At 59.6% G+C, this 26,438-nt stretch overlaps 1 protein-coding gene across 8 annotated transcripts in view; it reads left to right on the top strand.

The window, feature by feature from the left end:
- ACSBG1 (acyl-CoA synthetase bubblegum family member 1) overlaps positions 1–26,438 on the top strand; it is a 44,234-nt gene that overhangs the window by 13,585 nt on the left and 4,211 nt on the right. For 2 of the 8 annotated variants that reach the window (XM_027569404.2, XM_027569403.2), the window contains exons 2-11: positions 3,814–3,914; positions 13,642–13,862; positions 14,272–14,360; positions 14,646–14,766; positions 18,730–18,810; positions 18,894–19,043; positions 19,361–19,537; positions 20,185–20,366; positions 21,171–21,401; positions 22,042–22,259. In XM_027569404.2, coding sequence (XP_027425205.1) covers positions 3,814–3,914; positions 13,642–13,862; positions 14,272–14,360; positions 14,646–14,766; positions 18,730–18,810; positions 18,894–19,043; positions 19,361–19,537; positions 20,185–20,366; positions 21,171–21,401; positions 22,042–22,259 — 1,571 coding nt within the window. Of the gene's footprint in view, positions 1–196; positions 269–2,746; positions 2,846–3,810; positions 3,915–7,545; positions 7,629–13,641; positions 13,863–14,271; positions 14,361–14,645; positions 14,767–18,729; positions 18,811–18,893; positions 19,044–19,360; positions 19,538–20,184; positions 20,367–21,170; positions 21,402–22,041; positions 22,260–26,438 lie in introns of those variants that run through there. The other 6 variants (XM_027569399.2, XM_027569398.2, XM_027569401.2 and 3 more) reach the window with 6 other exon arrangements.

Raw genomic sequence — 26,438 nt, 5'->3', positions numbered from 1 at the left:
AAATTACAGTCAGGTGCCCAGCCTCAGGAGCCGGTGAGTCCTGCCCAGCAAGGAGGGCACCTGCGTCCTCGCCTGGTCCGGCCACGGCCCGTGACGCACACCGTGTCTCTGTTGCAGGGCGGTCTGGTGGAGTGGGGCCTCTCTGGGGCTGATGCGTTCCCTGAGGTCCCCACTGTCTCCTGGGTGAGCTCGAGGGGCGCGGCCGCCCCACGGGGACCATGTCAGAGATGCTCCTGCTCAGGTCTGCCAACTCCATCCTGAGGACCATGTAAGGAACAGGGACCCCACCCCCCTCCCAGGGAGAGTACCCGGGCCACATGGCACCTGGACCCCCAGTCTTGGGTTTGGGGGTTTCCATTCCACTGAGTCACCCTCCCAATTGTACCCAAGAACTTTCTTTTCCTTACTCCCCGAAAGACCCATGACAGCCCCCCAGCAATATGTGAGAGCCACTGAGCACTAAGCACTTTGCAGGTACCCTGTATCCTCACCACAGACACGGGGCTGACGCAGAGCACCGAGGCTCAGAGAGGTACGGTGACTTGCCCAGGGTCACACAGCTAGTGGAGCTGAACCCAGATGGGCCAATTCTGGTGAGCCTCAGAAAGCATTTATTGAGCACCGATTGCATACAGCACAGTGGCCTGGCTGTTGAAGATGGAAAGGGAAGAAAGACAACAAAATAACTAGGAGATCGACGCCCCCCTCCAGGAGGGGCTCCCATGGAAAAGGAAGGCTCCTCTTGGCTTGTGGGTCACACACATGGTGAAAACTTGAGGAGGATGTTTCCTGAGCTCCAGCTGTGTACCTTAGTGCATCTCAGAGCCAGAGGACAGACAGACTCAGGGAGCTTACCAAGCCGCGTGCGGCATTCAAGGCCCAAACCGGAGTGTCCAAAGGCTGTGAAAGTGAAAAGGTGTTGGGGATAATGCCCGACGGCTTTCTGAAGGAGGAGCTGAACGAGGCTCGGTAGGCTCTGTCCTCAAATGGTCCCCTTCAGCTCCTCGGGCAAGACAGGAGGACAAAGGAGAGACCAATTGACCAGAGACGGTTAGGAGAGGGAGTGCAGGCTCTCCCAGCCCCCTCCGCCGGTCCCACGCACCTCACCTCGGGGTATATTCATGCACACACGCCCTTCAAGAGCTACCTCGCCCCCCGAGCAACCGGACAGGTGCTAAGCACATTTGGTTTCTGTGCAAGACCAGTAAGGCAAGGTGCTCATGGGGTATGTGCAAGCAGGAGGAGTCTAGTTTTCCAGAAGGAGAGGAATACTGTGCTCATCCCCTTTGACAGGCGCTGGTCCTGATCGCGGTGGTGCCACCTCGCCTGCTGGTCCCTCGCCGGCCCCCGAGGCCGCCCAGAACAGTGGCAGGAGTCAGAGGGGCATGGGAGGGGTCAGGGCAGTCGGGGTGGCTCCCCTCGGAGGACACTGGGAAAGCCAGGTCCCTGGGCTCACTCCCCAGGCAGAAGAGGCCGGCTTGTCCAGCGTTGGTCTCTCAGCCCCCGGGCCAATGCAAAAGGGGCCAGGAAAGAGGGGGCAGGTGCGTGGCTGGAGGCCCCCCTCCCCCCGGCAGCCGCAGGAGCGTGGGCGAGGGTGAGCACTGAAGCCGGCGCCGTGGCACCCCGCCCAGACACGGGGCAGTAGGCCTGCGGGGAGGGCACAGGCCCCAGTGCCACGCAGCGTGGCCCCCTTCCCTTCTGTGTCAGGAGCCAGGCCAGACGTCAGTCCCTGGTTGTGACCCCAAGAGCAGCCACACGTCACAGGGAGGTCCTGCGAAGTCTGTTTCAGATGGTGGGCGAGGGTGCCATCCCCTTCCAGGATGTTGACCTCTCTTAATGAGGCATCCAGCCTTCTGCGGCTCAGGGCTCCACATGGGCCGTGCACGGGGTAAGCAAGGTGTCCCTGTCACAGTCCCCAGAGGAGGACCGGCTCTACCCTGTGACCCCAGACGGGGGGCGGACAGCAGTGCGTCTGAGCCACCAGAGCCTGGCCCGTGCATGGGGGTGCTGGGCGCTTGGGAAAGGGGCCCCCACACCCAGAAGTTTCCGCACGGGATAAGCTCGCTTGGCCCCCGGCTTCCTTAGGCAGCTGTCTTTTCGTTTCGTCCGTATTTAGCTTTTTTGAAACCAGAAGCAGTTTACACACATTTTTATCAGGTGCAGGAAATGCTGCCGGTACCTTCTGATGCTGGGGATTTAAAGCAGACTCATCTGGCAGGCGGTCGCAGCCTCCCACAGCCTCCGCTAATCTGGCGGTGGCAATTCCAGAGGCCAGTCGGCTGTAGGCGCCGGGTTCACCCTGCAGCTGGCCTCACTCCTTTGAGGACACGGCCGGCAGAGTGTGGACCCCGCACCAAGTTCACTGTCCCCGCTCAGGGGCTCCCAGTGGGGCACCCGAGGCCCACGTGTGTGCGTGTCCCACATTCACCCACTAATTATATTGTCTGCGCCCAGAGCTCTGGAACCATTTGGTATCAGCACGGCTGTCTCTGTCCCAAAACAGATGCAGCGTCCACTCTGCGACCGAAGCGAGTAATGGTGGCGGCCAGCGCCCCAGAGTCAGCAGGACGAGTTCCACGCACTCAGAACCCTCTGCCTGGCACAGGGGCCCCTTGGTCCCTGTGCCAGACAGAGGAGCCTTGCTCACAAAGTTCCCAAGAACCGACTTGCCCCCACGCGCCCCCCTTCTCCCCAGGCCCCTCCCTTCATAACCTCCTGATGTCTTTCACTTTAAAACCTATCTCAGGTTCTTAAGCAGACTGCGGCCAGGTGGGCCTGGGTGCGTTCGCAAACTTAGTTTGAACCTGCAGTACCAGCAAGGAATAAGGCCGAATGTGACAAGCAGGTAACTGGCCCAACAGCCTGGGAAGTGGGCAGGGATGGGACTAGCCCCACCCTGACAGACGGATGGGACTCCCTGGAGCCAGGGTCCTGCCCTTGGGGCTGCCATGACCAGCTGCACAGGTTGCACACTGCACAACTCCAGTAGGCTCTGTTTACATACTGATGAGTGTGAAATATGCCTGTGGAGTTGTGTAAGGCCGTAGTCCTGCTTGACTCTGGTGCATGTACTGAACTCCATCCGCTCATCACCCAGGATGTTGAGGTCTGGCCAACTGAACCCTGAGGACAAATGGTGCCAAGGATCGGTCGGCTGACAACAGAGACCCCATAACCCCTTGTGCTATCCGGCTGGAAGGGGAGATCCATCGTCTAGAGCCACCAGGCCTGGGAAGCGAGGAGGATCTGGGCCGGGGGTGAAGGGGTGGAGGCAGACGGCCTGAGCCCCGGATCTCTCTGGCTCCACCCCTGTTCTCTCCATGGGGCAATAGGCTAGGGCCTCCCACAGGCCCCCTTGGGGAGGGGAAGTCCTCACTGGGGTCTGCACAGGACACGTGGGAGCCCTAGAAATGTCCTCAGCTCCACTCTGAGCTTCTGAGCATGGCTGTTTCCAATGTCTGAGGCCCAGGGGGTGTGGGAGTGAGGAGGGGCTCCACTGGAGTGGTGCCCAGAATCGGCCAGTGCTGAACCCCCACGCCTTTCCGTGTCCAGATGGGGACACTGAGTCCAGAGGGAGCTGTGCCCAGAGTCACACGACAAACTAGAGCAGAGCAGGGCTCGGTGCTGAGAACTTGCAGGGAGAGCCTGGGTGGGGTGAGGTTAGCCTGCGGCTACGGAGGTCTTGTCCCCTGACCCCCACCGGGAGGCAGAGATGCCTGCCAGAGGCAGAGATGCCCGTGTCACCCCCGGGGGGCCCAGATGGAAGCCAGGCCAAGCTCGAGGGTCTCACGTTGTTTCTCCCCTCCCCAGCAGCTCCCTGACTGATGGGCAGACGCTCTCCAAAGAGTCCCTAAGCCATGCTCTCGTGCTCTCGTCCTCAGAGAAGGAGAAGGATGTCCAGCCGGATGGGTCAGGTGAGCTGGCTGGGAGGCTGCGGGCAGCACCCGGGCAGAGGCCAGCTGGAAGAGCCACAGGACGGGACTTGGGGGCCGCAGCCGGTTGCCATGTCCCCAGGGACCCCGCCACACCCCTTTCCTTATGGCTGCGTCAGGGCCAAGCCTGAGGGAAGGCGGTGAGTGGTGGGGGGGACGGAGGCAGGGAGGCAGCCGGGGCCCCTGCATGGGTGGAGGCCCTGGGGAGCAAGGCTGGGAGCTCCCAGCCTGGTAGCCTGGGGTGAGGCGCCGGTCGGGGGGCTGGGAGTGGGCAGAGTGTGTGGGAGGCTTGCAAAGCCCTTCGCCCTCAGACAGCGGCCCCAGGAGGGTGGCGGAGCTGTATCATTTACCCGAAGAGTCATCAGAATGGTAGTAGCCACATAGCTTCCTTCATTTTTATTGGCTATCTGACCACATTGTAGCAAGAGCACAAGTCCAGCAAAAGCTGAAACAGTAAGCGCCTGGGGCAGGGGTCTCCGCCTCCGGGGTCTGCGCTGTCCTTGGGGTGGCACATCCTGTGTCGCCTGCCCCGGGGTGCGGACCCTCCCCGCCGGGAGCTCCTGGGAGCAGAGACTCCCCAGACGGCCCCCTCGCTCGGGTGTTTGCGGGGAAGCGTTTGAACTCGGCGCGTCTTTGGCAGAACGTCCCTCAGTATGGGTCCGCCTGGTGTCTTCCTCGTGGTTACACTAGGTCTGGGATTTGGGGAGCAAGTGGTAGTGTTTGAGGGGGAACTAGCTGGGGAGGTCATTTCTTCAGGTCCCTGCGCAGGACCGAAGGGCGGGCGGAGCCGGCAACAGGACAAGGGGAGGCTCCGGCCTGGCTTTCTGGGTGGGAGGACAGCCACAGCGTCAAAGCAAAGGTCCCCATGCCCACTAGAAGAGATGCCAAGGGGCGTAAGGAGGGCAGGCTCCCCGGGGAGCGAGTGCCAGTGACCTCCCCCAGCGGGGCAGGCGCCACCATCAGACCAGCTGCCCCTCTCCCGGGCTGGACGTCTTGGGCCAAAGGAGCTGCTGGGGACCACTGCTGTCAGCAGGCGCATGGCAGAGCTGCCCCCGGGGACGTCAGCCCTCCCCGGGGCGCTGTCCGGCCAGCCTCGTGAGGGTCATGCTCTGCCCAGCTTCTCCTGTTCAGCCCCGGGGCCTCGGGGGCGCGGCTGAGGTGAGATCTGCGTCCAGCCAGGACCGAGCGCCTGCCACGGGCCAGCCTGGTGCTGGGGCTTGCTCTCGAGACTCCCCCACGGGGCCAGGAGCCCAGGCTCCAGGCTCCGCAGGGAAGGAGGTGGGAAGGAGTCTTGCGGCTGCCCCGTCTGGAAGCATGCTCCGTAGGATCGGCAGAAGGCCCCCGTCCCCCGTGGAAGACTGTAGGGAGGGGGCTGGAGGGTGGTAGGAGGGGTTCAGTCCTCCTTCCCCACCCGGCTGCCCCCTGAGAACATTTACCCCAGGCTAGGCTTTGTGCTGAGGGCTTTGCAGTCTTTCATGTTGTCTTCAGAACCCCACCGGGTAGGCGCTCCATCAGTCCCACGTGACGGAGGTAACCGAGCTCAGAGAGGTTCAGTGGCGCCGCCGGAGGAAGGGGAACTCTTGGCCGGCCACGCTGCCGCTTTGGGCCCTGAGTAGCACTGCAGTCCCCTTGGGGCCTGGCCAGCCCCTGCCTGCCCTCCCGCGAACCGCTGATCGGGCAGCCCCTCTGGGGAGCTCTGGGAGGCCTGCCTTCCGCAGTCAGCATCCACCTGGCCCTCCCTGAGTTCCCAGAACCTTGAGGGTCCTCAAGCTCCTGCCCGCAGGCCAGGCTCTGAGCTAGCAGTAGGCCCACTGAATCTGACCACACAAAGTCAGCCTTGCGCCGGGCCCTGGAGACACAGTTCTTTCCAGCCTTTTCTAGCTGAGCATGAACCCCAGCTGGAGCAGGGCAAGGCCAACACTGCAGGGAAGGGGAGGGGGTCCAGGGAGGGTAGCTGCTGGAGATGGGGCTGGCCAGGGCCTGCCCCCCACGCCCACTCTTCCTAGCAGACTCCTACACCCACCAGGGAGCTCTGACGCGGGGGTTTCTAGCCCCATGAGGCCCGCGGTTGGGTCAAGGGCTGCCCGGGGCCCACCCTTCCCAAATGCCTCAAAGGCACGGCTGCTCTTTGGCTGGAAGGAGACAGATACAGCCTTGTCCCGGGGAGCTCACAGCCTGAGGCTGGGGAGCAGGGCGGGGTCAGCGGGAGACAGAGGTCCCCACTGTCGCTTCAGCCTCCGGTGGGGGTGGGCGTGGGGAGGTAGGACAGACCTCACCCCGAGTACAGGGGAAATTCATGTAGGCAGCTCCTCACCTGAGAAATGGGAGCGAGTGGGAACCCTAGCCTCACCAGCCAAAAACCGTGGGGATCCTTGTACAAACTTTTTCTAATCAAATGTCCAGTTCTGTTAAGTTACAAGTGTGTATTAGAGGCTTCCCTGGGCCCAGAGTGGCTCGTGTCCGATGTAGTTTTGGAACATAGGGGAGGTTGGTGGGATCTGGAGCCCACGGCCAAGAAAGAACTCTTGAGATGTCTTTGGGGCAAAATGGTGGTTTTATTAAAGCCCCGGGACAGGGCCCGTGGGAAGAAAGAGCTGCTGCCCCGGGCCTGTGAGCGGTGGCTGAGTACACACTTGTCCAGGCCCAGAGTTGCTCATGTCTATCCCCGGGGTGCTGATAGGGTGTGTGTACAAGGGAGAGGCCCGGAGGCCGGGCTCATGCCCAAAATGACATGAAAACCACCTTGGGCACCTGGGGACCGGCCCCAGGGGTGGCCCTGAAGGGGGTGCCGGCAAAGGGAAGCAGAGCTCTGTGGGGCAGGAGGAGACGGGCTCCGGGGTCCATGTGCGTTTCCTGCGCACGCCCACCACAGGGCGGGCAATGCCCATCTCAGCGCCCCCACTGCCATGGTCCAGGCCTGGACAAGTGGAATTCTGGGGGGTAGAACATAAAAGCTAAAACAGTGACCCCAGGGGGGCCCAACAGAGATCATCTTGTCCCTCCCTCCCGATTGTGATTCAGATGGGGAAACTGAGGCCCAGGGAGGACAGGGGTCTGCCCAGGTTTTCTCTGCTGAGTGGCCACAACCCAGAGCTCCTAACCCTCGGGCAAGAAGGCTGGTGAGTGGCCAGCAGGTGGAGGGGGTCTCTCCCACCTCAGACACAGTGGAGCCAAAGTCACATTCTGGTACATTCTGTACAAGGTCTGGACAAACTGTTCTGTCCCAGGCAGGCCTTATCCTTATCTCGAGTCCTGTTCTGAGGCCGCCATGGCCTCTTCCCCTTAAATATCCCCACGAGTACCTGGCACAGGTCTGAGCAGTGTCCAAGGGCCGCAGCAAAGGGTCCCTGTGTGCAGAGGGAGCGTCCTGGCGCCCGTCCAGGCTGGCCTCGGCAGCGGGGGCTTCGGCGTCCGGCGCTGGCAGGAGCATCTCGGAGGCAGATGTGTCCCAGGCCTGAGAGCCTCCGCCACCGCAGGCCCATGCATCCCTCCAGCTGTACAATAGGCTCGTTCTTGGCCATTCCCACGGCAGCAGTAACCACCCCCGGGCTTCTCCTTCCCCGCCACCCGCCCTCGCCCCTGTTTTTCCTCCTTCCCAGCCAATTGAGGGTGATTTCCTCTGCTGTTCAGAAGCCTTGATCCCAGAGCCCCAAGGACAGCAGCTCCCAGCCTGCCGGGCCGCCCCCAGCATAATAGGTAGGTGATTGATAAGACCCAGCCCAGGGTCAGGCCAAGACCGGTGGCCACGTGAGCGAGAGGCGGCGAGGAGGGCCCTGAGCTGGCATGGTCTCGTGTGTTCTGGGGGCTGGCGGTTGGCCGCGGACTGCTAGCTGGGTTGGGTGTGGGTGCCTTCCTGGGTGACAGGGACCTCGGCTGGGTCCTGGCTGTGTTCTCGGCTGCTACTGGAGCCTTGAGCTTGGTTGGGCACAGCGGATCTGCGTCCCTGTTGAACATCAAGGTGGGGGTCGGGGACACTTTAAAGGGCTGGCAACCCGTCCCAATTTCTAAGTCTCTGCCACCACCCCGGGAGCCACCCTCGGAGCGGCAGGCCGACGGGCACCCCCAGCTCATGGGCCCTCCCCACTGCTTGGGTCTGGCCGAGGGCCAGGCTCCTCCCCCAACCCCATCCCCAAGGGAATGGACCGTGGACCCTCACGCCTACACCCCATTCGGCTGCCAGGACTGACTGAGGCCTGGCCCCACTGTTGCCTCTGACCTGCTGTGACCTTGGCCATCCCTGCCCCTCATAGGGAAGGCCCCTCACGCCACCGATGTGCCGCATGTGGGAATTCCCGACCACTTCTCCGCTAATCCGTCCGTATCCCGACGGGCACCACAGGCTTAGCCAAGTGCAGCGGTTCCACGGGCTCAGAGTCTGTCCGGAGAGAAGGAAGGAAGGTTTCGGGCGCGCCCGCTGTGCTGGGATCCGAGATGCAAATGGTTTCCGCTCTGCCAGTGAGCTGACACCACGCTCCACCCGATGTCCTCCTGCAGGCATTTCCTTGTCATTAAACTCTTTAAGACTTTATTTTCATGACCACTTAGCATCCACAGTGTGGCTCCCCCTGAAGCATTTACCAGTTCCCTCTTGGGGACACTGGGTCGTTTCCAGTGACCTTGCTCATAGAAACAGAGCCATGGAGAGATGGGCCTCCGGGCTCCCAGTGTCCGGACCTCTGCTCCGTTCCCACGGGCTCTTCCTGCCAGTGTGGCTGCGGCTCCAACGGGACTCCTTTTCAAAGCCCTTTGGTACAGTTGGCTGATTGCCCCCAGGAAGCTCGTACTGACTCACGCTCCCGGCTGGTCGTGAGCGGCATTGGCTGGGCTGGTGACATCTTTGCTGTTTCGCGCTTCTTCACGTTGGGAGAGACCCCGGGCAGGAGGCGGGTGGGCCGATGAGGTCAGATGGCTCCGGCCAGGGAGGTCATCACGACGACAGGCCAGGCGGGGACGAAGCGAAGCTCGGCGTGGCCTAGGAGATGGGAAGTAATGGACTCCCGTGGCTCCCTGTGCGGTGGCAGCCACCCTTGGGCACACTCAGCCCACCACCCACTTCTCCAGGCTCCCCACCCCAGCGGGCCGCGGCCTCTGCCACCCATTCTCTGCAAGGCCTGCTCCGATGCTGCAGAGAGAAGCTCCCCAGGCGCGGTGACCCTGTGTGCCTGGTCCAGGGCGTGAGATTCAGCCCATTCCTGCAGCCCAGGGGCGGGCCCGGGGTCCAAGCACTTTGTGGGCCAGCCAGCCCTTCCAACGGCTCTGCCCACCTTGCTGATAGTGAAAAACGGGGTTTCTCACTCATCGTCCAGAGATTTATCTCCTCTTCAGACAGAGATGAGGTCGGGAGAGGGAGTGGCATGAGCAAAGGCCCAAAGGTGGGCCTACATGGACCTGAGAGACAAAGGGAAGCATGAGGTCCCCCAGGCTTGGAGATTCATCTGTCTTCCCTTTGTCCAGTCCCCAAGCCCGAGGGTGCTCGGCAGCTGGCACCAAAGGCCGAGACCCCTGAGCTGTGGCAGCCTCGGGCAGAAGGACACTGAGCCGGGCTCCCAGGCACACAGAACGGAGGTTCGCGTGGCTATGTAGGCAGGCACCCACTCAGTGGGCCAGCCTGTCTCAGCACTTGGGCAAGAAGGTGACCTGCATCACCGTCGGGCCATGCTGGTGAGCGGGGGGAGGAAGAGCAGAAGGCCTGGGTCCCGTAGACACACAGGGACCCTGGGACAGGGTTAGGACAGAAGCTAGCTCCTTTTTCCCTGAAGGCCCCCTGACCTCCGCTCCGGGCTGGGCTTCTGCACTCGGGCCCCAGGAAGTAGTCACACTGCTTACAAGAGCCTCCAGCTGTGGGAGAGGCTTGACCCTCAGCAAGGCCGGCTCCAGTGTTCAGGGAGGGGTGGTACTTGGGGACCGGAAGCGCGGGAGAGCTGTGTGGCGGGGAGCAAGTCCCAGTCAGAGACACAGCGTGGGCCAAGGCACGGAGTGGGGGCAGGGGGCACCAAGAGCCGCTCAGGCTGGTGCTGAGGTCACAGAGGGTCTTCCTCAGAGGCCACAGTGTGCACAGCACCCTGGGGTCAAGGTCAGATCTGGGTTCCGAAAGGTCTCTCCGGGAGCCCTGGAATGTGGGAAAGGCAGTGGTGGCCGCTGCCCAATGTCACCGCTCCTGAGCTCCCCTCCAGGCCTTGGGCAGGAGGCAGGACAGTCCTTTCCAGAAGGAGACACGGGCACTGGGTTCCGCGGGGGCCTGGGTGTTAGCCTGTGGGTGGGAATCCAGCTCTGCCCCCAGCCGCGCAGGTGACTCGCCTCCCCGTTTCTCAGAGGGTCAGCTGTGCTGCCTCGGAGGCTGGGAATAAGGTACGTGCCGCCCACCTGCGGCACAGCGGGCACTCGGCAAGCCATGACCACGGCAGCACTGCATGGGCAGGGTAGTGACAGGGCCTCCGGGACGGCGAGCAGACCCCATGCCCACCAAAGCCTTTCCTCTGGCCGGTCTGGGGGCTCGGGGGCCCAGCTGGCTCAGCTTGGCTGTTGGAGCCGGTGCGGAGAAGGGCCGGCTGGAGCCCGGGGCTGCAAGCCCCGCCGTAAGGCGCCCATCCCCCAGGCTGGCTCTCCTCCCTGGGCAGGTCAGCCGGGCTAAGTGGAGCCAGGCTCACAGGCCCACCAACATCCCTTCTTTTTCTGGTCCCCTCTGTCCTGTGCGCAGAGCGCGGGCACCGCCAGGCGGGACCACACCATTAGCAGGAGAGCAGAAGTTAGACGAAGGAACTCTGTCTGACATATCCAACCAAAGGTCATATGCTTTTTCCTTCTGATTCAATGAACCCACTTCTAGAAATCTATCCTTTGGAAAGCTTGGAACAAGGGCCAAAAGCTGGGAGCCGTCGGAGTGTGCGTGGCTGGGGAAGTGACTGGGACCAGCGCTCGCCCCCCGCCCGCCCACCTGCACGGCCAGAGACTCCCTGAGGTCACAGAATTAAGGATGGGTGATTTTTGACAGCTATGTTTGACTTGGTCTGCATAATGTGGGTTTTTTTTTAAGATTTTATTTATTTGACAGAGAGAGCACAAGCAGAGAGAGAGAGAGGGAGAAGCAGGCTCCCTGCTGAGCAAGGAGCCCGATGTGGGACTCGATCCCAGGACCCTGGGATCATGACCTGGGCCGAAGGCAGCTGCCTAACCGACTGAGCCACCCAGGCGTCCCTGCATAATGTTTTTTTAAAGTGTGAGCCAACATTGAAATATGGGGTGATTGCACACAGACACCCAAGATGTCAGGTAACCCTTTGTTCTCATTCCTGCAGGGCACCAGCTTGCCCCTGCCGAGGAGCTGTGCCCAGCATCCCCACCATGCCCTGTGCCCCCCCCCCGACGCGGGGGCGGGGCTCGGGACAGTTACCGTGCCCTTGGACTGTAGCTCTCCTTCGTGAGCACTGTTCTTTATCGAGAAGAGAGAAACAGAAGGAGGTTTCCCAGAGCCCTGTGTTTCCGGGACGGTGAGAAGGAGGCTGACTCTTTGTGGGAATGCAGACTCTGGTCCCGTGATTCCCACGCAGACCCTGGAGTGCTTCACTCGTGCATTATTTATCGTTACGCATTAGTTTTTTAAAGATCTGATTTACTCATTTACGAGAGAGAACGCAAGCAGAGGGAGAAGCAGACTCCTTGCCGAGCAAGGAGCCCCACACGGGCCTCGACCTGAGGACCCCGGGATCGTGATCCGAGCTGCAGGCAGACACTTAACCAACTGAGCCACCCACGCACCCCTCTTTACACATTATTTTTTGTGATGCTGACACCTGGCCCCTCTGGGCATTTTGGGTTTGCTGCCCTTGATTCATACAATAGTAACAGGGCCTGGGGTGCCTGGGGGGCTCAGTAGGTTGAGTGTCTGACTCTTGGTTTTGGCTCAGGTCCTGATTTCAGGGTCCTGGGATCGAGCCCTGCATCTGGCTCTGCGCTTAGTGTGGAATCTGCTTCTCCCTCTCCTCTCATGCCCCCGAGGGACCTGCCCACAGGGAGAATCCACCTTTTCTGGTTTAGGGACCAGGGAAGGGAAGAGGGCCTCCAGCTGCCCAGGTATTAGAGAACTTGTATTGAGGTATAATTGCATGGCCTCAAATTTACCCACTTTAATGTGATAATTTTCCACTGAAAAAAATCATTTTTTTGATTAGCGAATTTTCACGGTTGTACCAACATCGCTGCAATCTGATTGTAGAACATTTCCATCACCTCAGAAAGATCCCTGGTGTCCATTTGTGGTGACTCCCACCACCGGGCAACCACTAACCCGCCTTCTCTGGACAGTTCCCATACGTGGGGCATCCTCTGGCTTCTTTCTGGGAACACAGTCTGAGACGCACCGTGCTGCGCCCATAGCGGCCATGTCTGCCGCTTTGGGGTGGACTTGTGTTCGGGGTGGGGTGGGGGTGGGGTGCCAGGCTTGACTCTGGTCACCGGCGGACGGGCGTTTGGTGGTTTCCATGTCTGACCATTACAAATGATGCTGATGGCATTCATATCCACGTCTTTCTGTGGCAAATTCCGTGGCCTCCTTGGAAGCTAGGAACCAGCTCTCCTGTCCCAGCCCGGGGTCTTCTGTCAACTTCAGGGTCCATGTGCAACCCAAGAGTGTCTGGAGTGTCTGGAGGGGAGGGACGAGGTCATCCCACGGGATGGTTTTGAGGTTGGTGCCATCCATGGCTGGGGCCACCCATGCGGTCCAGCCAGCCGGTGGCAGGGCAGCCCCCTTCCTCCAGAGGGTCGTCCGCTCCGCAGGACAGCCCTGGCCCAGGGAAAGGAGGCCCCGTGGACAAAAGGGTCTAGACCTACCGTCCAAACCTCCTGGAATTTGGAGAACTTGGGAAATTGGAAATGCACATTTATTGTGTACCAGCTAGGTGTCAGGGTCCTTCATGTACACCATTTCCTTTGCCCCCGCCCCCGTCATCCCTGAGGTCCAGATCCTCACCTTTGCTCTGAGGACACAGACGCAGAGGTTGCACGGTGTGCCCAAAGTCTCGCGCACGAAACGGCCCATCTGTTCCCACCTACCGCTCACGGGGCCGGCTCTGTGACCTTGGGGAGATGCCCGGGCCTCCCTGAGCTGCGCTGCCCCATCTGCAAACCGAGGCACCACCCCCTGTGGAGCAGACTGGGTCCCTGCGGGAGGGATTCTGCACAGCGCCAGCACCTGACGAGAAGGAGTGAAGGCTGACCCTGTGGCTGGGACCCTACTTGGGCTAGTCCGAGCCACTGGGCTCTGGTCCCCCGTCGGGAGGGCTGTTCTTTCTGCGGCTTTGAACTTCCATCCGCTTGGGTCTGTCCCTGATTCTCAGGGGCAGAGGAGGGGTGGGAAACCCGAAGCACGTTGAGTTCTGATGGCCCCGCTCTTCTGAGGCGGCCCGAACACCACTGACCACCCAGCCTCGAGGGGCAGGTTCCACTGGCACGAAGACAGGGAAAGGTCTAGGCCCTCAGTGTCTTTACGGTCTCCCTAAGCCTTGCCTATCCTCAGGGCTGTCAGACCTCCTCTTCCAGGCAGCCTCCCAGCTGCCCCTGTTCCGATCTGCCACCACCCATGGCCCAGCCCCCGAAGCACTGTTGGGACCGGCGGCCTGGGAGGTCTGCCCCCCGGGAGGACCAGGGCCTCAGGGGGTGGGGGTGGGGGGCCCTGGGCCAGCATGACCCCAGCTGTGGTCTCCCCCCGCCGCAGAGGAGAAGCTGTGGACAACGCGGGCAGACGGACGCGTGCGCACACGCATCCACCCCACCTGCCCACAGCCTCCCTACACTGTGCACCAGATGTTCTCCGAGACCCTGGACAAGTATGGGGACCTCCGTGCTATAGGCTTCAAGCGCCAGGGCACATGGGAGCACATCTCCTACTCCCAGTACTACCTGCTGGCCCGAAAAGCCGCCAAGGGCTTCCTGAAGGTGAGGGGCCCCTTGAGATGCAGCCTTTCCCTCCCCAGACCTGCCTTCCAGCTCTGGACCCTTGTAGGCCTCCTCCCTGACCCCCAACCTGGCGAGCCTTTAGAAGGAATAACTGTAAAACCATTCCCGTGTATTGGCCCGCTGGGACGTGCTGGCCTCCCCACGTGCCAGCCACTCAACACCTGGTTTTCATTCATGATCACACTCGAGTCAGGCTGGGCTGCCTGCTGGGCTGGGCGGAGGGCCTGACTCCCTGGGAAGGTGCCGGGAGGGGCAGCAAGGGCCCCAGGGCATTCTCCCATTGGGTGCCCTGGGAAGGTGGTCCCCGCGGTCTGGAAGGGGGCCTGGCTGGGAATGGGAGGCCCCCTTCCGTGCCCACTGACCTGGCCTGTCGGCCTTGGTCCTGGAGCTCGGCCTGGAGCCGGCGCACAGCGTGGCCATCCTCGGCTTCAACTCCCCGGAGTGGTTCTTCTCGGCGGTGGGCACGATATTTGCAGGGTGAGTGGCTGGGGGTGGGGCACAGTCTCCGGTGGGTCGGAGGTGGGCAGAGAGGGGAAGGAGGGCTGTTCCCTTTTTCAGAGGCCCCCATGCCCACCCCAGACCCCATCTCCTCCCTGGGGGCCCTCTCGGGACCCCTCTGCCCCCTGCCTGGGCAGCAGTACTGAGCTGGCAGGGGAACCCTGCCTGTCCGGGCGTGGCAGCGCCCCGGGCAGGGCTGCGGGCTGGGCGGAGGGAGAGGCCCTCTGCACCAGTTCAGACACGAACCTCCCCGGGCTCCTGCAGCGGCATTGTCACTGGCATCTACACCACCAGCTCCCCCGAGGCCTGCCAGCACATCGCCCATGACAGCCGTGCCAACGTCATTGTGGTTGACACACAGAAGCAACTGGAAAAGATCCTGAAGGTTCGGGGCAAAGGGGAGGTGGGCACGGGGGCCAGAGGCCAGGTGTCCTTGTGGACCTCCAGCTTACAAAGGAGTTTCCCATCCTCCCTTCCGGGGTCCCCCTCATCCTCCACGGCAACCCCATGACACACAGATACACATAGAACAAGGCAGGGCAATGGGTACCTTCCCGCTGGCCAGCTCCGGACCCTGAGCACCAGGAAGCCCAGGATGGGGTGACAGCATTGGGCTAGGGCCACCAGCTGGCCCACTGCCTCCTGTGGACACTGGGGTCCTCTGCCGGTGGCAGGGCTGTGTGCCGTGAGGGTGGCCCAGGGCCTGGACACCTTGAGCACTCAAGCCTGACCTTCAGTGCAAGATCAGGGGTGGGGTAGGGGGCTGCCACAGGGCAGGGGCTGCAAGTCTTACAAAGTCTTCTAAAGACAGCGGGGGCAGAGCAAGACCTCGAAATCACCCCTTGAGCCAGCCGGATCTCCTCTGCAGAGGGGGGATTCACTTAAGACCCCTCCCTTGATTGGCTGCATCCCACGTGAACCACGGCCAGGGTGTGGCAGCCCGGGGACTGCCCCGAGCCCCAGCCGTACCCACTACCTGCCCCCGGCGCGGTCCTCAGGGGCTCCTTGCATCCCCGAGGCCTGTGGGATTGACTTGGAGGCTCGGCTCTGGTTCTGGAAGTGTCCCTGAGGGTGGGCAGTGGGGTCTGGATGCCCAGAGGGGCGGCTGGACCAGGGGCCCCCCTCCATCTCCAGTGAAGAGGTCACCCCTCAAGCCTAAAGAAAGAAGCCAGCTTGGTTGGCCATTGGCTCCCATCAGAATCCTGGGCCGGCCGGGGCTGCCGCCAGACCCCTGAGGCAGAGTCACTGGAAGCCGACCCCAGATCAGAGTGTGTTTTGAAATAGCTCCCGCAGTGAAGCTGTGGGCCCCCTGCTTCGGTTTGCGAAGGCGGGTGTTCTGGACGCAGCACCTCCCCATTCACGCGGCCCAGGCTCCCCCATGTGCCTCTCTGTGTCCAAGTCCCTTTCCGTGAGGACAGCAGCCATGGTAGGTCAAATCATTTAAACCTGATTCCCTCTGTAAGGACCCTATTTCCAAAGAGGAGCCCATTCTAAGGTACTGGGGGGTTAAGACTTCAACATATCTTTTTGGGGGACACAATTCAACCCATAGCAGTACCATATAAGCGCTTTTAAATTATATTGTTAAAGTCAAGAACTTTAACATGGGAAGAAAGAAAGGCGTTGTTATTAAAACTTAGGAGGTCTGAAGGGCAGTTCATCCACCCCCGTCCGCATTTCACACACAAAGATACAGACCTGGGGGGCGGGGGTCTCAGGGAGGCGGCGGTTACCGTGTTCGGGTGCGTACAGCACAGCGGCCCTGAGAAACGGTCTTGTAAGCCCATTTTACAGACAAGGAAAGTGAGGGCCAGAGAGGTGCAGGATGGCTGACTCAGTTCCGTCCCGTCCCCTGTAAAAGTGGCAATAGGGGAGGGACGCTGGGGCACTTTTCATGCTGGGTTCGTACAGGGGAACCGCAAGAACCAATTGAGAGAGTCAATGAGGGGGCCTCGTGGGTCAGCAGCAACAGAAGGTAGCATGGGGGCACGGAGGGCCATGTCGGCGCTCAAACGGAAGGCATGACAGGCCCCAGAGGGCAGCCACTGTGGGAGGGGGTGTTGAGGGAGCCCCCACCAGGGGCGAGGCAGGAAACGGTCTGGACAGGCCCCGCGTCCCATGGGCCGGTGCCGGGACGAATGCCACCTGCGGGCTGCTCGTGCCAGGCAGGGTTTCATCGGAAATGCATCAAGCCTTTCCATCCAACAGCAAGTACAAAAGTTGAGCAACAGGGGGAGGAGATGGGCGGGTAAGTCTGGAATGTGGGACACCGCTCAGGACGGCTGACCTAGTTTCTGCAGCGAGTTCATGGCAAAGGTTCTCACCCTCAGTCCCGTGTTGGAAGCACCCCCAGGTGTGTTCCACATGAGGTGCCGGGCCCCACACCCCTCAGTGTCAGATTGCAGGAGGCCTGGGGTGGGGCCCGAGGATCTGTATTTCTAACATTTCCCTGGTAAGGCTGCCCTGTCCTAGAGGGAAGCAAGGTGGGGCTTTGCTCTGAATTAAAAGACACTTAGACCCCAAGTCAGTTTGTCTTCGGGTATTCCATTTTATCTCCGGTGGCTTGTTAGTTATTATGTTAGTGTTTGCTCTCGGGTTTACCGTTTGCATTTTTAACTTAGCGTGGTCTGCTTTACCATCGCATGACTCACAGCTGTGTGCTGTGCACGGTCACAGGGTTCTGCTACTTCACCTGTGACGCAGGGTCCCCACCAACATCCTGCCTCCTCCCCGCCTCCATTCTGCCTCCATCCAGGTTACAAACCCTACACTACATTGTTTTAAATGGTCGAGTATCATTCAAAGGCATTTTAAAAGAGGGAAAATGTCTCTCATATTTACCCACCCGTTGCCATTCCTTTCCGTAGATACAAGTCTGCTTCTGGCATCATCTTCCTGCCTTAAGGATTTTCTTCAACATTTCTTATAATACACACCTGAAAATGTGTTTATTTTCTTTTTTTCAAAAGATATTTTCTTTTGGGTTGATAGGATTTTTTTTTCTTTCAGCCTTTTAAAGATTCCATCCCAGTGTTTTCAACTTTATGTAGTTTCTGATGAGAAGTCTATTATTTTGTGTCTTTGTTCCTCTCCGTGTATATAGGGTATCTTGTTTCTCTGGCTGCGTTTATTTATTTTTATTTTTTGACTTCTTAAGTTTTTATTTTGGTTGCTGTGTAGTTGATACATTGTTTCAGTTTTCGGCAATATTAATCTCAGGTGTACAATTCAGTGATTCAGCACTTCTGTGCATCACCCGGTGCTCATCACGACAAGTGCTCTCCTTCATGCCCATCACCTGTCTCCCCCATCCCCGGAGTGGCGGCACCAGCTGGCATTCCCACCATCAGTGCACAAGTGTTCCTTTTTCTTCTCTGGCTGCTTTTAAGATTTTTTTCTTCATCATTGGTGTTTGGCAGTTTGTTATGTTGTGCCTTGGTGTGGTTTTTCTTTGTGTTTATCCTGCTTGGGGTTCATTGCAAGTCTTGAATTGGTGGATTTATAATCAAATTTGGAAATTTCTCAGACTTCTTTTCAATTTTTAAAAAAATATTTCCTGGGATTCCAGTTACATCTATGTGAGGCATCTTGGTATTCTACCACGGGCCATGTCCTTCCCATTTTCTCTCTCTCTCTGAACTTTGAGGCCTGTGTTTGGCCTTTCAGGGCAGGTTCGCAAGGTTTAGCGCCAGTGCTCAGATCTGACCTCTCTGGGTCTCTGCTGAACGCCTCCAGGGGCCCCTGCATGCTGGCTGACGGACATACAGACGGTTCCGGCCCCTTATGAGCTCTGTCCTCCTGCCCCAGTGGCTGCCGTGCACCCTGGTACTCAGCCAAAGACTCCGGAGCACCGGGCACCTGACGAGAGAGTTCTAGAACTTTCTCTTCCTAGTTTCTCCTCACTAGTGTCCAGTCCTACAGACTCTAGCCATCACGGCTTTCCTGAACTCTACGCTCTGTCACCTCCACTCAGCAAGAGACTGAATTCTGTTCCCCCTCCCCCTCTCTGTCTCCCTCCCCTGCTCTGTCCCCCTCCCTGCTCTGTCCCCCTCCCCCCTCTGTCCCCCTCCCCTCTCTGTCCCCCTCCCCCTTCTGCCCCCTCCCCCCTCCGTCCCCCTCTCTTCTGCAAAGTCGTAGGATAAGCCATACTTCATTCAACCGGGCCCTGGGACGCTTGGTTTCCCCATGAGGGGACAGCCGTGCATGAAGAGGGACAGGTGTCAAAGGTCAGAGCCTGGAAACCCAGTGACCAAAGTGCCTGACAGGCAGGCCAGCAGCTGGTGAGGAGGCTCTTCTCAGCAGGTAACTTTTCTTCAATGAAACCCCATTACTTTTCCCACCAACACAGACCTGGAAAGACCTGCCCCATCTGAAGGCTGTAGTGATATATGGAGAAGCACCTCCAGAGAAGATGGCCAGTGTGTACACGGTACGTGTGGAGGGGCATGGGGGGCAGGGGGCCAGTGCGGCCGCCCTGCTGACGGAGCGCCCGCGCTCACCCACCCGCTGCAGATGGAGGAGCTCATGGAGCTGGGGGATGAGCTGCCCGAGGAGGCCCTGGACTCCATCATCAACACCCAGCAGCCTAACCAGTGCTGCGTGCTGGTCTACACCTCCGGCACCACCGGGAGCCCCAAGGGCGTGATGCTAAGTCAAGACAATGTAGGAGGGAGCCCAGATGGGTGGGCTTGGCTGCAGGTGGATCTGGGCACTGGACCTGCCCTAGCAGCGCCTGGGGACACTCTTCTGGCCCCTCAGCCCGGGGGGTGGGGGGAATCAGGACATGTAGGACGGCTTTTGGGTCTGTGGTCCAGACCGAGTCCAGTGAAGGGGATGGGGAGGGGAGGCCTGTTCTGCGAATTCCCCGCAGGGACGCCCTGGGTGGGAGGAGGCCCTGAAGAGGGCGCCTGAGCCCCCGGGGTGAGCACTTCCAGGGCTGGCTGGGAGACACCGCTGGGGCCCATGCGCTTGTCCTCCAGATCACGTGGACAGCACGGTACGGCAGCCAGGCCGGCAACATCCAGCCCGCGGAAGTCCAGCAGGAGGTGGTGGTCAGCTACCTGCCCCTCAGCCACATCGCCGCTCAGATCTACGACTTGTGGACGGGCATCCAGTGGGGGGCCCAGGTCTGCTTCGCCGAGCCTGACGCCCTAAAGGTCAGTCCTCCTCCGCCTGAGCGGGCCTCTGAGCTCGTGTGCCGCACACCCACCTGAGTGTGCACCCGTGAGCCTGCGTGTGAGTGGGTGGGCCCCCCGTGCATTTACGGGTCAGCACTCTTCCCCCACAGTCAGCATGGCCCACATGACCAACCGAGAGGCGGCTGACGATGGTATGTAGAGGAGAGGGGTCCACATGCCGTCCAGGATAGGTGGTCCTCAGAGGAAGGCCACACACCGCCCCGCTTCCCAGTCTCATCAACTACCCCCCATTCTTTGGAAACGTATTTTAAGCATGAGGAGAGCTCTCCCAGATGCCCCCTGGCACACCTCCCCCACCTGCACCTCCTGGCCCAGATCGTCCCTCATCCGTTCCTATACTGGTCACTGCTTAAGGGGGATGGTCATGTTCGGGTTAGAGAGGAAAGAGCGGCCGCCCCCAGAGCTGGGAGGGGACTGAGGAGCCTTGAAGCATCTGGCCACATGAGCAGCAGGGATGGCCGCCCAGTGGCGGCCGACAGCCTGGGACACGTTGTGTGCAGGTGTGTGCACCTGTGCAGGATGCCTGTGGGGTGTGTGCACCTGACTCTGGCGTGGGGGGCCTCCTGGCACTGAGCCGGCAGGCCTTCCTCTCTGGTGCTGGACAGGGGAGCCTGGTGAACACGCTGCGGGAGGTGGAGCCCACGTCCCACATGGGGGTGCCTCGAGTGTGGGAGAAGTTCATGGAGCAGATCCAGGCGGTGGCGGCTCAGTCTGGCTTCATCCGGCGCAAGATGCTGCTCTGGGCCATGTCGGTGACCTTGGAGCAGAACCTCACCTGCCCAGGCAGGTATGGAAGGCCAGGGGACAGGAGACCGGGGTGGGGGGTGGCCAGCGGGGCTGGGGCATAAGACCAGCATGCACCTGAGGATCTGCTGGGCTGGGCTTGTCCTGGGGACCCCCGTGCAGAGGCCCCATCAGGTGCTGGGCTGGAGACCTCTTCCAGACCCCACAGGAGATGGTCACCCCACCTCTGGGTTCTGACTGGCAGGACTGACTCGCTCCCGCTGGGTGGCGTTCCCCTCCCCCGAGCTCCTCACAGGCTCCTGAGGGGTGTCCTGATGCAGCAGGGGGCCAGGGAAGGGGCCACAGTGACCAGCCCTCTTCCGGGCTTTCCAGCCTCCGAGTGACCACAGAGCCTGCGGACTGCTTTTCAAATTCCCACATAGTGCACAGTGCTGGGGGAGGGGCCATGGCATAAACCTGGCCTGTTCCACGGTAGGAATGTTCTCCCTCACTAGCAAGTCTGGGAAATGGTATCATGTCCCGTGAGATGCGTATGCATGTCTGCAAACACGGCCTCGTGTGCACGGACACGGGGAGTGAATATCCGTGCACGACTCATTTGTGGGCTTCAGATGGGGTCACGCCCGTTGGCCCCGCGTGTCCAAGCAGACATACTTCAAGTCCCCGCGCCTGTACACACCCAGCCTGCTCGGCCTCCGGGCTCGGGACGTAGTGCACACCAGTGCACACACACCCGCGCGTGCGTGCTCGCTCACAACGGCCAGCCAGCGTGCACCCGCCGAATACCCACCTTGCTCCTGTGAGCGCGTGTGGGTTCCTCCGTGGACCATTCCTCCTCCCCCCGCAGCGACCTGAAGCCCTTCACGGCCAGACTGGCAGATTACCTAGTGCTCGCCAAGGTCCGCCAGGCGCTGGGCTTTGCCAAGTGTCAGAAGAGCTTCTACGGGGCTGCCCCCATGACCGCTGAGACGCAGCACTTCTTCCTGGGCCTCAACATCCCCTTGTACGCAGGCTACGGCCTCAGCGAGACCTCGGGCCCCCACTTCATGTCCGGCCCCTGCAACTACCGGCTCTACAGGTACATGCAGGCCCGCCCGCCCGCCCTGGCTGGCACCCTGGGGCCACCTATGTGTGGGTCCCCAGTGCCAACACTTCCGGCCTGTCCCGGGCCCGTGGTCTCTGCCGTGGTCACCGGGGCCTGAGGTGGGAAACCCTTACAGTGCCGGGCCCTCCGAACGGGTTCCTCCCTCCGACCCCTCCCTCCCGTAGGGCACGGTGTGTCTCGGAGGCTGTCCCCGCATCTGACGCCCGGGGCCACATGGCCAGGGGCCGTGGGGTAGAGGGGGAGTTGGGAGGACAGGGCCAGCCCCCCCGTGGGCAGGCAGGGCAGTCAGCTCTGGGGGGATTGGAGCGATCCCCTGTCAGGCTTAATGACACCCCTCCTGCTGGCCCCTCACTGAGGTTGATGTGCCCTCCTTCCTTCCCCCTCTTCCCCACTTCCTCCCTCCCTTCCTCCCCCCTTCCTTCCTTCCTCCCTTCCTCCCCCCTTCCTTCCTTCCTCCCTTCCTTCCTTCCTTCTCCTTAAAACCTCTCACTCCAAGTCTCTATTAAAATATACAAGCTGGGAGGTGAAGTGTGGGAGGTTGGAGCCCTGGGGGCTCCTGGGTAGGGCCTGCCCCCAGGCTGAGGCCTGACGGGCCCCCTCGGGCCGCCCCCAGCTCCGGCAAGGTGGTGCCAGGCTGCCTGGCGAAGCTGGTGAACGAGGATGCCGAGGGCATCGGGGAGATCTGTCTGTGGGGCCGCACCATCTTCATGGGCTACCTGAACATGGAGGACAAGACGCGAGAGGCCATCGACGCCGAGGGCTGGCTGCACACGGGGGACATGGGGCGTCTGGACACGGACGGCTTCCTCTACATCACCGGGCGCCTCAAAGGTGAGTGCCGCTGGCTGGCTTCTGGCCACGGGCATGTGTGTTGGGGGGACGCGCTGCTGCCGTTTGTGCCCCGAGTCCTGAGCCCGTATCGAGTTTGTGCACTTGGACTGACAGCATTTTACTTCCGACTAGCCGGCTAGTCCTTCCCCCTTCCTCCTCTCCTTTCCCCTTTCCCCCCTTCCTTCCCCACTCCCCCTTCCCCCTCACCTCCCTTCCTTCCTTCCCCCTCCCTTCCTTCCACTGGGCTCCCTGCTCCGCGGGAAGCCTGCTTCCCCCTCTCCCACTCCCCCTGCTTGTGTTCCCTCTCTCTCTCTCTCTCTTTCTGTCAAATAAGTAAATAAAATCTTTAAAATAGTATGGTTAGAGGTCCGGGCCCAGGACCGGGAGGGAGAGGGGTAGGAAGGGAGGAAGGGAGGAAGGGAGGAAGGGAGGAAGGAAGGGTAGTGTCTGCCCCACAGCAGAGAGTCGAAAGTAAAATGCCATCAGTTTACTAGCCGGGAAGGTCGCCCGGCTAGTAAATGGTGGAGCTGGGATTCAGACTCTCTAGAGAAACCAGGCAAGTCTTTCCAGAAGATTCTGGGGCATAAATATCATGCATTTTTACGTGCAAACATGGGCATGGTATGGAGAACACAGACTGGATATAAAATTTAAAGCAGGAGACTTCAGAGAAATTTCCCATGAGTAATGTGGCCCTCCCAGGGGGGACGGACTTGCACGGAAAAAGTGGAAAAAGTGTTTTGCTTACTTTGCGCAAGAAGGTGTAAACACAAACACATCCATGGGGCGAGGTCCCCACCCGTTTCCCAAGGGAAACAGCTCAGTGAGTGGGCGAACAACTCTGGAAATCTTGCAGGCAGGGGTGTCATCCAGCCCGGGCTCTGCTGGCCACAGGGGGCTGGCTCTCAGGGTGGAGTCTGGGCAGGCCTGGCCTGAGCCTTGGGAAGAGCAGGGCAACAGTCCTGGCGACCCTCCTGGCGCCCACCGGCACACTGCTGGGGTCTGCGAGATCCCTGCACGCACCCTCCTGCTGCACGGGCGGGCGGAGAGCGCCGCCTAGGGCCCGGCTTGGTGATGGCGGGTGAGGCCTGCATGCTGAAGGGGTGGGGTAGTAATGGGGAAACATCAACCCAACTGGACGTCCTTTAAAACAGTATGGTCGGGTGGCGCCTAGGGAGCTCAGCTGGTGAAGTGCTTGCCTTCGGCTCAGGTCATGATCCCAGGGTCCTGGTATCAAGCTCCGCATTGGGCTCCCTGCTCAGCGGGAAGCCTCCTTCTCCCTCTCCCTCTGCCACTCCCCCTGCTTGTGTTCCCTCTCTCTCTCTCTCTCTGTCAAATAAGTAAATAAAATCTTTAAAATAGTATGGTTAGAGGTCCAGGCCCAGGTGCCTTTTCTCCAGATAAGTATCCACCGACCCAGCCTCACTGCCAAGGAGACCACCTCCCCGCAGGGCATTACCCACCAGGGGACTGTGTGGGAGGCGGCTCAACTGCCTGTCCTTGTACCCGAGTATCTCTGTGATACGGCCTGTAATATGGCTATGTGAGGCCTACGGCCTTGGTCTTCATCTTTAAGACAAGCTTGGCTAGAATCATGCCAGTGGCCTCCAAAAACTTGCCAAGATTTTGATTTTGATTTCATTGGATCTAAGGATTAATTTGGTGAGAATGTGTCTCTTTACAATATTGAGTCATCCAATCCATAAACATGGTATAAATTGCCCAACGCTGTGCAGATATACTGAGAAACGTGAGTTAGATCATTTTCTGGGCGAATGTAACTACTTCAGAAAAGACAGTAAACTTAAAGAGACTGATTCCCGGGGAACACATTATGACCGTCCCCCCACCACATACGCACAACACGCTGGACCAGGAGATTCACTGAGAAATTCCAATGATACCTCACCTGATTTTGAGCATAGAAAAGAAGGAAAACTTCCAAATTTTTAGTGAGGGGAGTATAACATTGATACAAAATCTGAAAAAGATTGTATTTAAAAAGAAAACCGTAGACCAGGGGCGCCTGGGTGGCTCAGTCATTAGGCGTCTGCCTTCGGCTCAGGTCATGATCCCAGGGTCCTGGGATCGAGCCCCACATCGGGCTCCTGCTCGGCAGGAAGCCTGCTTCTCCCTCTCCCACTCCCCCTGCTTGTGTTCCTGCTCTCGCTGTGTCTCTGTCAAATAAATAAAAAATCTTTTTAAAAAAAGAAAAAAGAAAACCATAGACCAATGACTTTTATGAATATATATACTAAAATCCTAAAAGAAATACTAGAAAAAAAAAATACTAGCAAAAAGACTAGCAATACTAGTCTATGCCAGCACATTAAAACGTAACCCAGGGTGCCTGGGTGGCTCAGATGGTTAAGCGTCTGCCTTCGGCTCAGGTCATGATCCCAGAGTCCTGGGATCGAGTCCCACATCGGGCTCCCTGCTCCTTGGGAGCCTGCTTCTCCCTCTGCCTCTCTCTCTATCTCTCTCTCTGTCTCTCATGAATAAATAAATAAAATCTTTAAAAAATAAAAAATAAAAAAATAAAATAAATAAAACGTAACCCATCATGACTAAGTGGGATTATTCTGGAAACCTAGGGATATATAATGTAATTAATCCCATTAATAGAACTTTAAAATATTTATGATCATCTCCACATCTATTGCAAAAGCATTTAAAAAAATTTAATATCCTCATTCATGGATAAAAACAGAAACAGTAGCTCCTTCCTTAATGAAACGGGAGTCTCCCAAGCCAGAAGCCGGCCCCAGTCCTGGGAAAGCCAGACCCCACGCCTCGGAAGAAGGGGCAGGCTCGGTGCCCGCGGTCGCACCCGGCCTGTCAGACAGAGCAGGGTGGCATCATGCACAGCAGCGGCTCGCAAACAGGTCAGGACGTCGCCATAGGGAATCTGTGGCTTGTGCCAGCGCGTTTAGAAGGCATCGCAGAAGAAACTAGTCTGTGCACGATATAGCAACAGAGAAGACAGAATGTTCCCCATAAAGAAGGGGGCCCTCACCGCTGCTGGAGGGAAACAGAAATCCGTTATCCTGTTGGAATGTGGAAGATCTACAGGAGCCAAGAAGAGGGACTCAGTGAAATTCTACTACATTAAAGACAAACAAACCTCCACGTAGTCAAATGGCCCGGAGCAAAGACAGATGTCATAGCCCGGAAGACTCGCCGGCAGCTCCTGATGCATCACGTGACCCGGAGAACTCGCTAGGAGCTGGGGTTTGTAGGTTTCTCTCCAACTTTCTGTGCACACCATCCGACCGTCTCCAGATGCCGACAGTTTCGTTCCTTCTTTCCATTCCTTCTGGGTGTTTCTCTTGCCTCTTGCACTGGTAGGACCTTCAGAGCAGCGGTGAACAGACATGGGGACAGTGGTCTTCTGTGTACGGTTCCTGATCTCTGGGGAACGCTTTCGACATTTGATCTCTGAGTGTGTTTCCTGCAGATTTTTGGCAGGTGCTCCTTTCTGTGCCCAGTTTGCTGAGGGCTTCTATGTGTACTAACTCGTGAAAGACGCTGGTAGGAGGGGGAAAGGGGGAAGGGGGCCAGGGAAAGCCCCAGAAGGAGGAAGGCAGGGCTGGTGACAGCCACTGGGCTCTGCCTGGGCGTGGTCCCCCCCCCCCCCCGCTCCACCCCTGCTGCCCCCAACAGACCCCAGTCTGGACGCTTCCTCCCTGGCCAGCCCTCGCCTTGGTAACCACTCTTCACCCCGCTCACCAGTGCCCTAAAACTCTGAGCGCCAACCGCTCAGAGGCTGCCACCCACCCGGGCCGCCCCTCAGCACTAGAGGGGCCCCACCCCTCCCGCCTCTGCCTCCCTGTCTTACCTGCCGTGCACGTGGGCCCTCTGCCCATTGGACCCAGTTCATGCGCAACATGCAGCTGGGCCACGAGCCTCCCTGCAGCCAGGGTCTGTCTCGACGTCCACACGGGACCTGCACACAAGGGGACCAGCTCGTCTTTGTTGAACTAGAACTGGGGGGCCACAAGCTCGCGAAAGCAGTCAGGTGTATTGAGTAAATGTCCACTTATAACCATCTGTTTGGCAGCATACCACCTTCCAGGGAGGAGGCCAGAGTGCTAAGTGCCCCCAGCTGGTCTTGCACAGATGCGCTCAGTAGACCCCTGAATGAGCGAGGCGGTGGATGAGGGGTGGACGCTGTGAGAG

The sequence above is a fragment of the Zalophus californianus genome, chromosome 6 (assembly GCF_009762305.2).
Source record: "Zalophus californianus isolate mZalCal1 chromosome 6, mZalCal1.pri.v2, whole genome shotgun sequence".
Taxonomy (NCBI): Eukaryota; Metazoa; Chordata; class Mammalia; order Carnivora; family Otariidae; genus Zalophus; species Zalophus californianus.
This window is presented reverse-complemented; position numbering and strand designations above follow the sequence as displayed.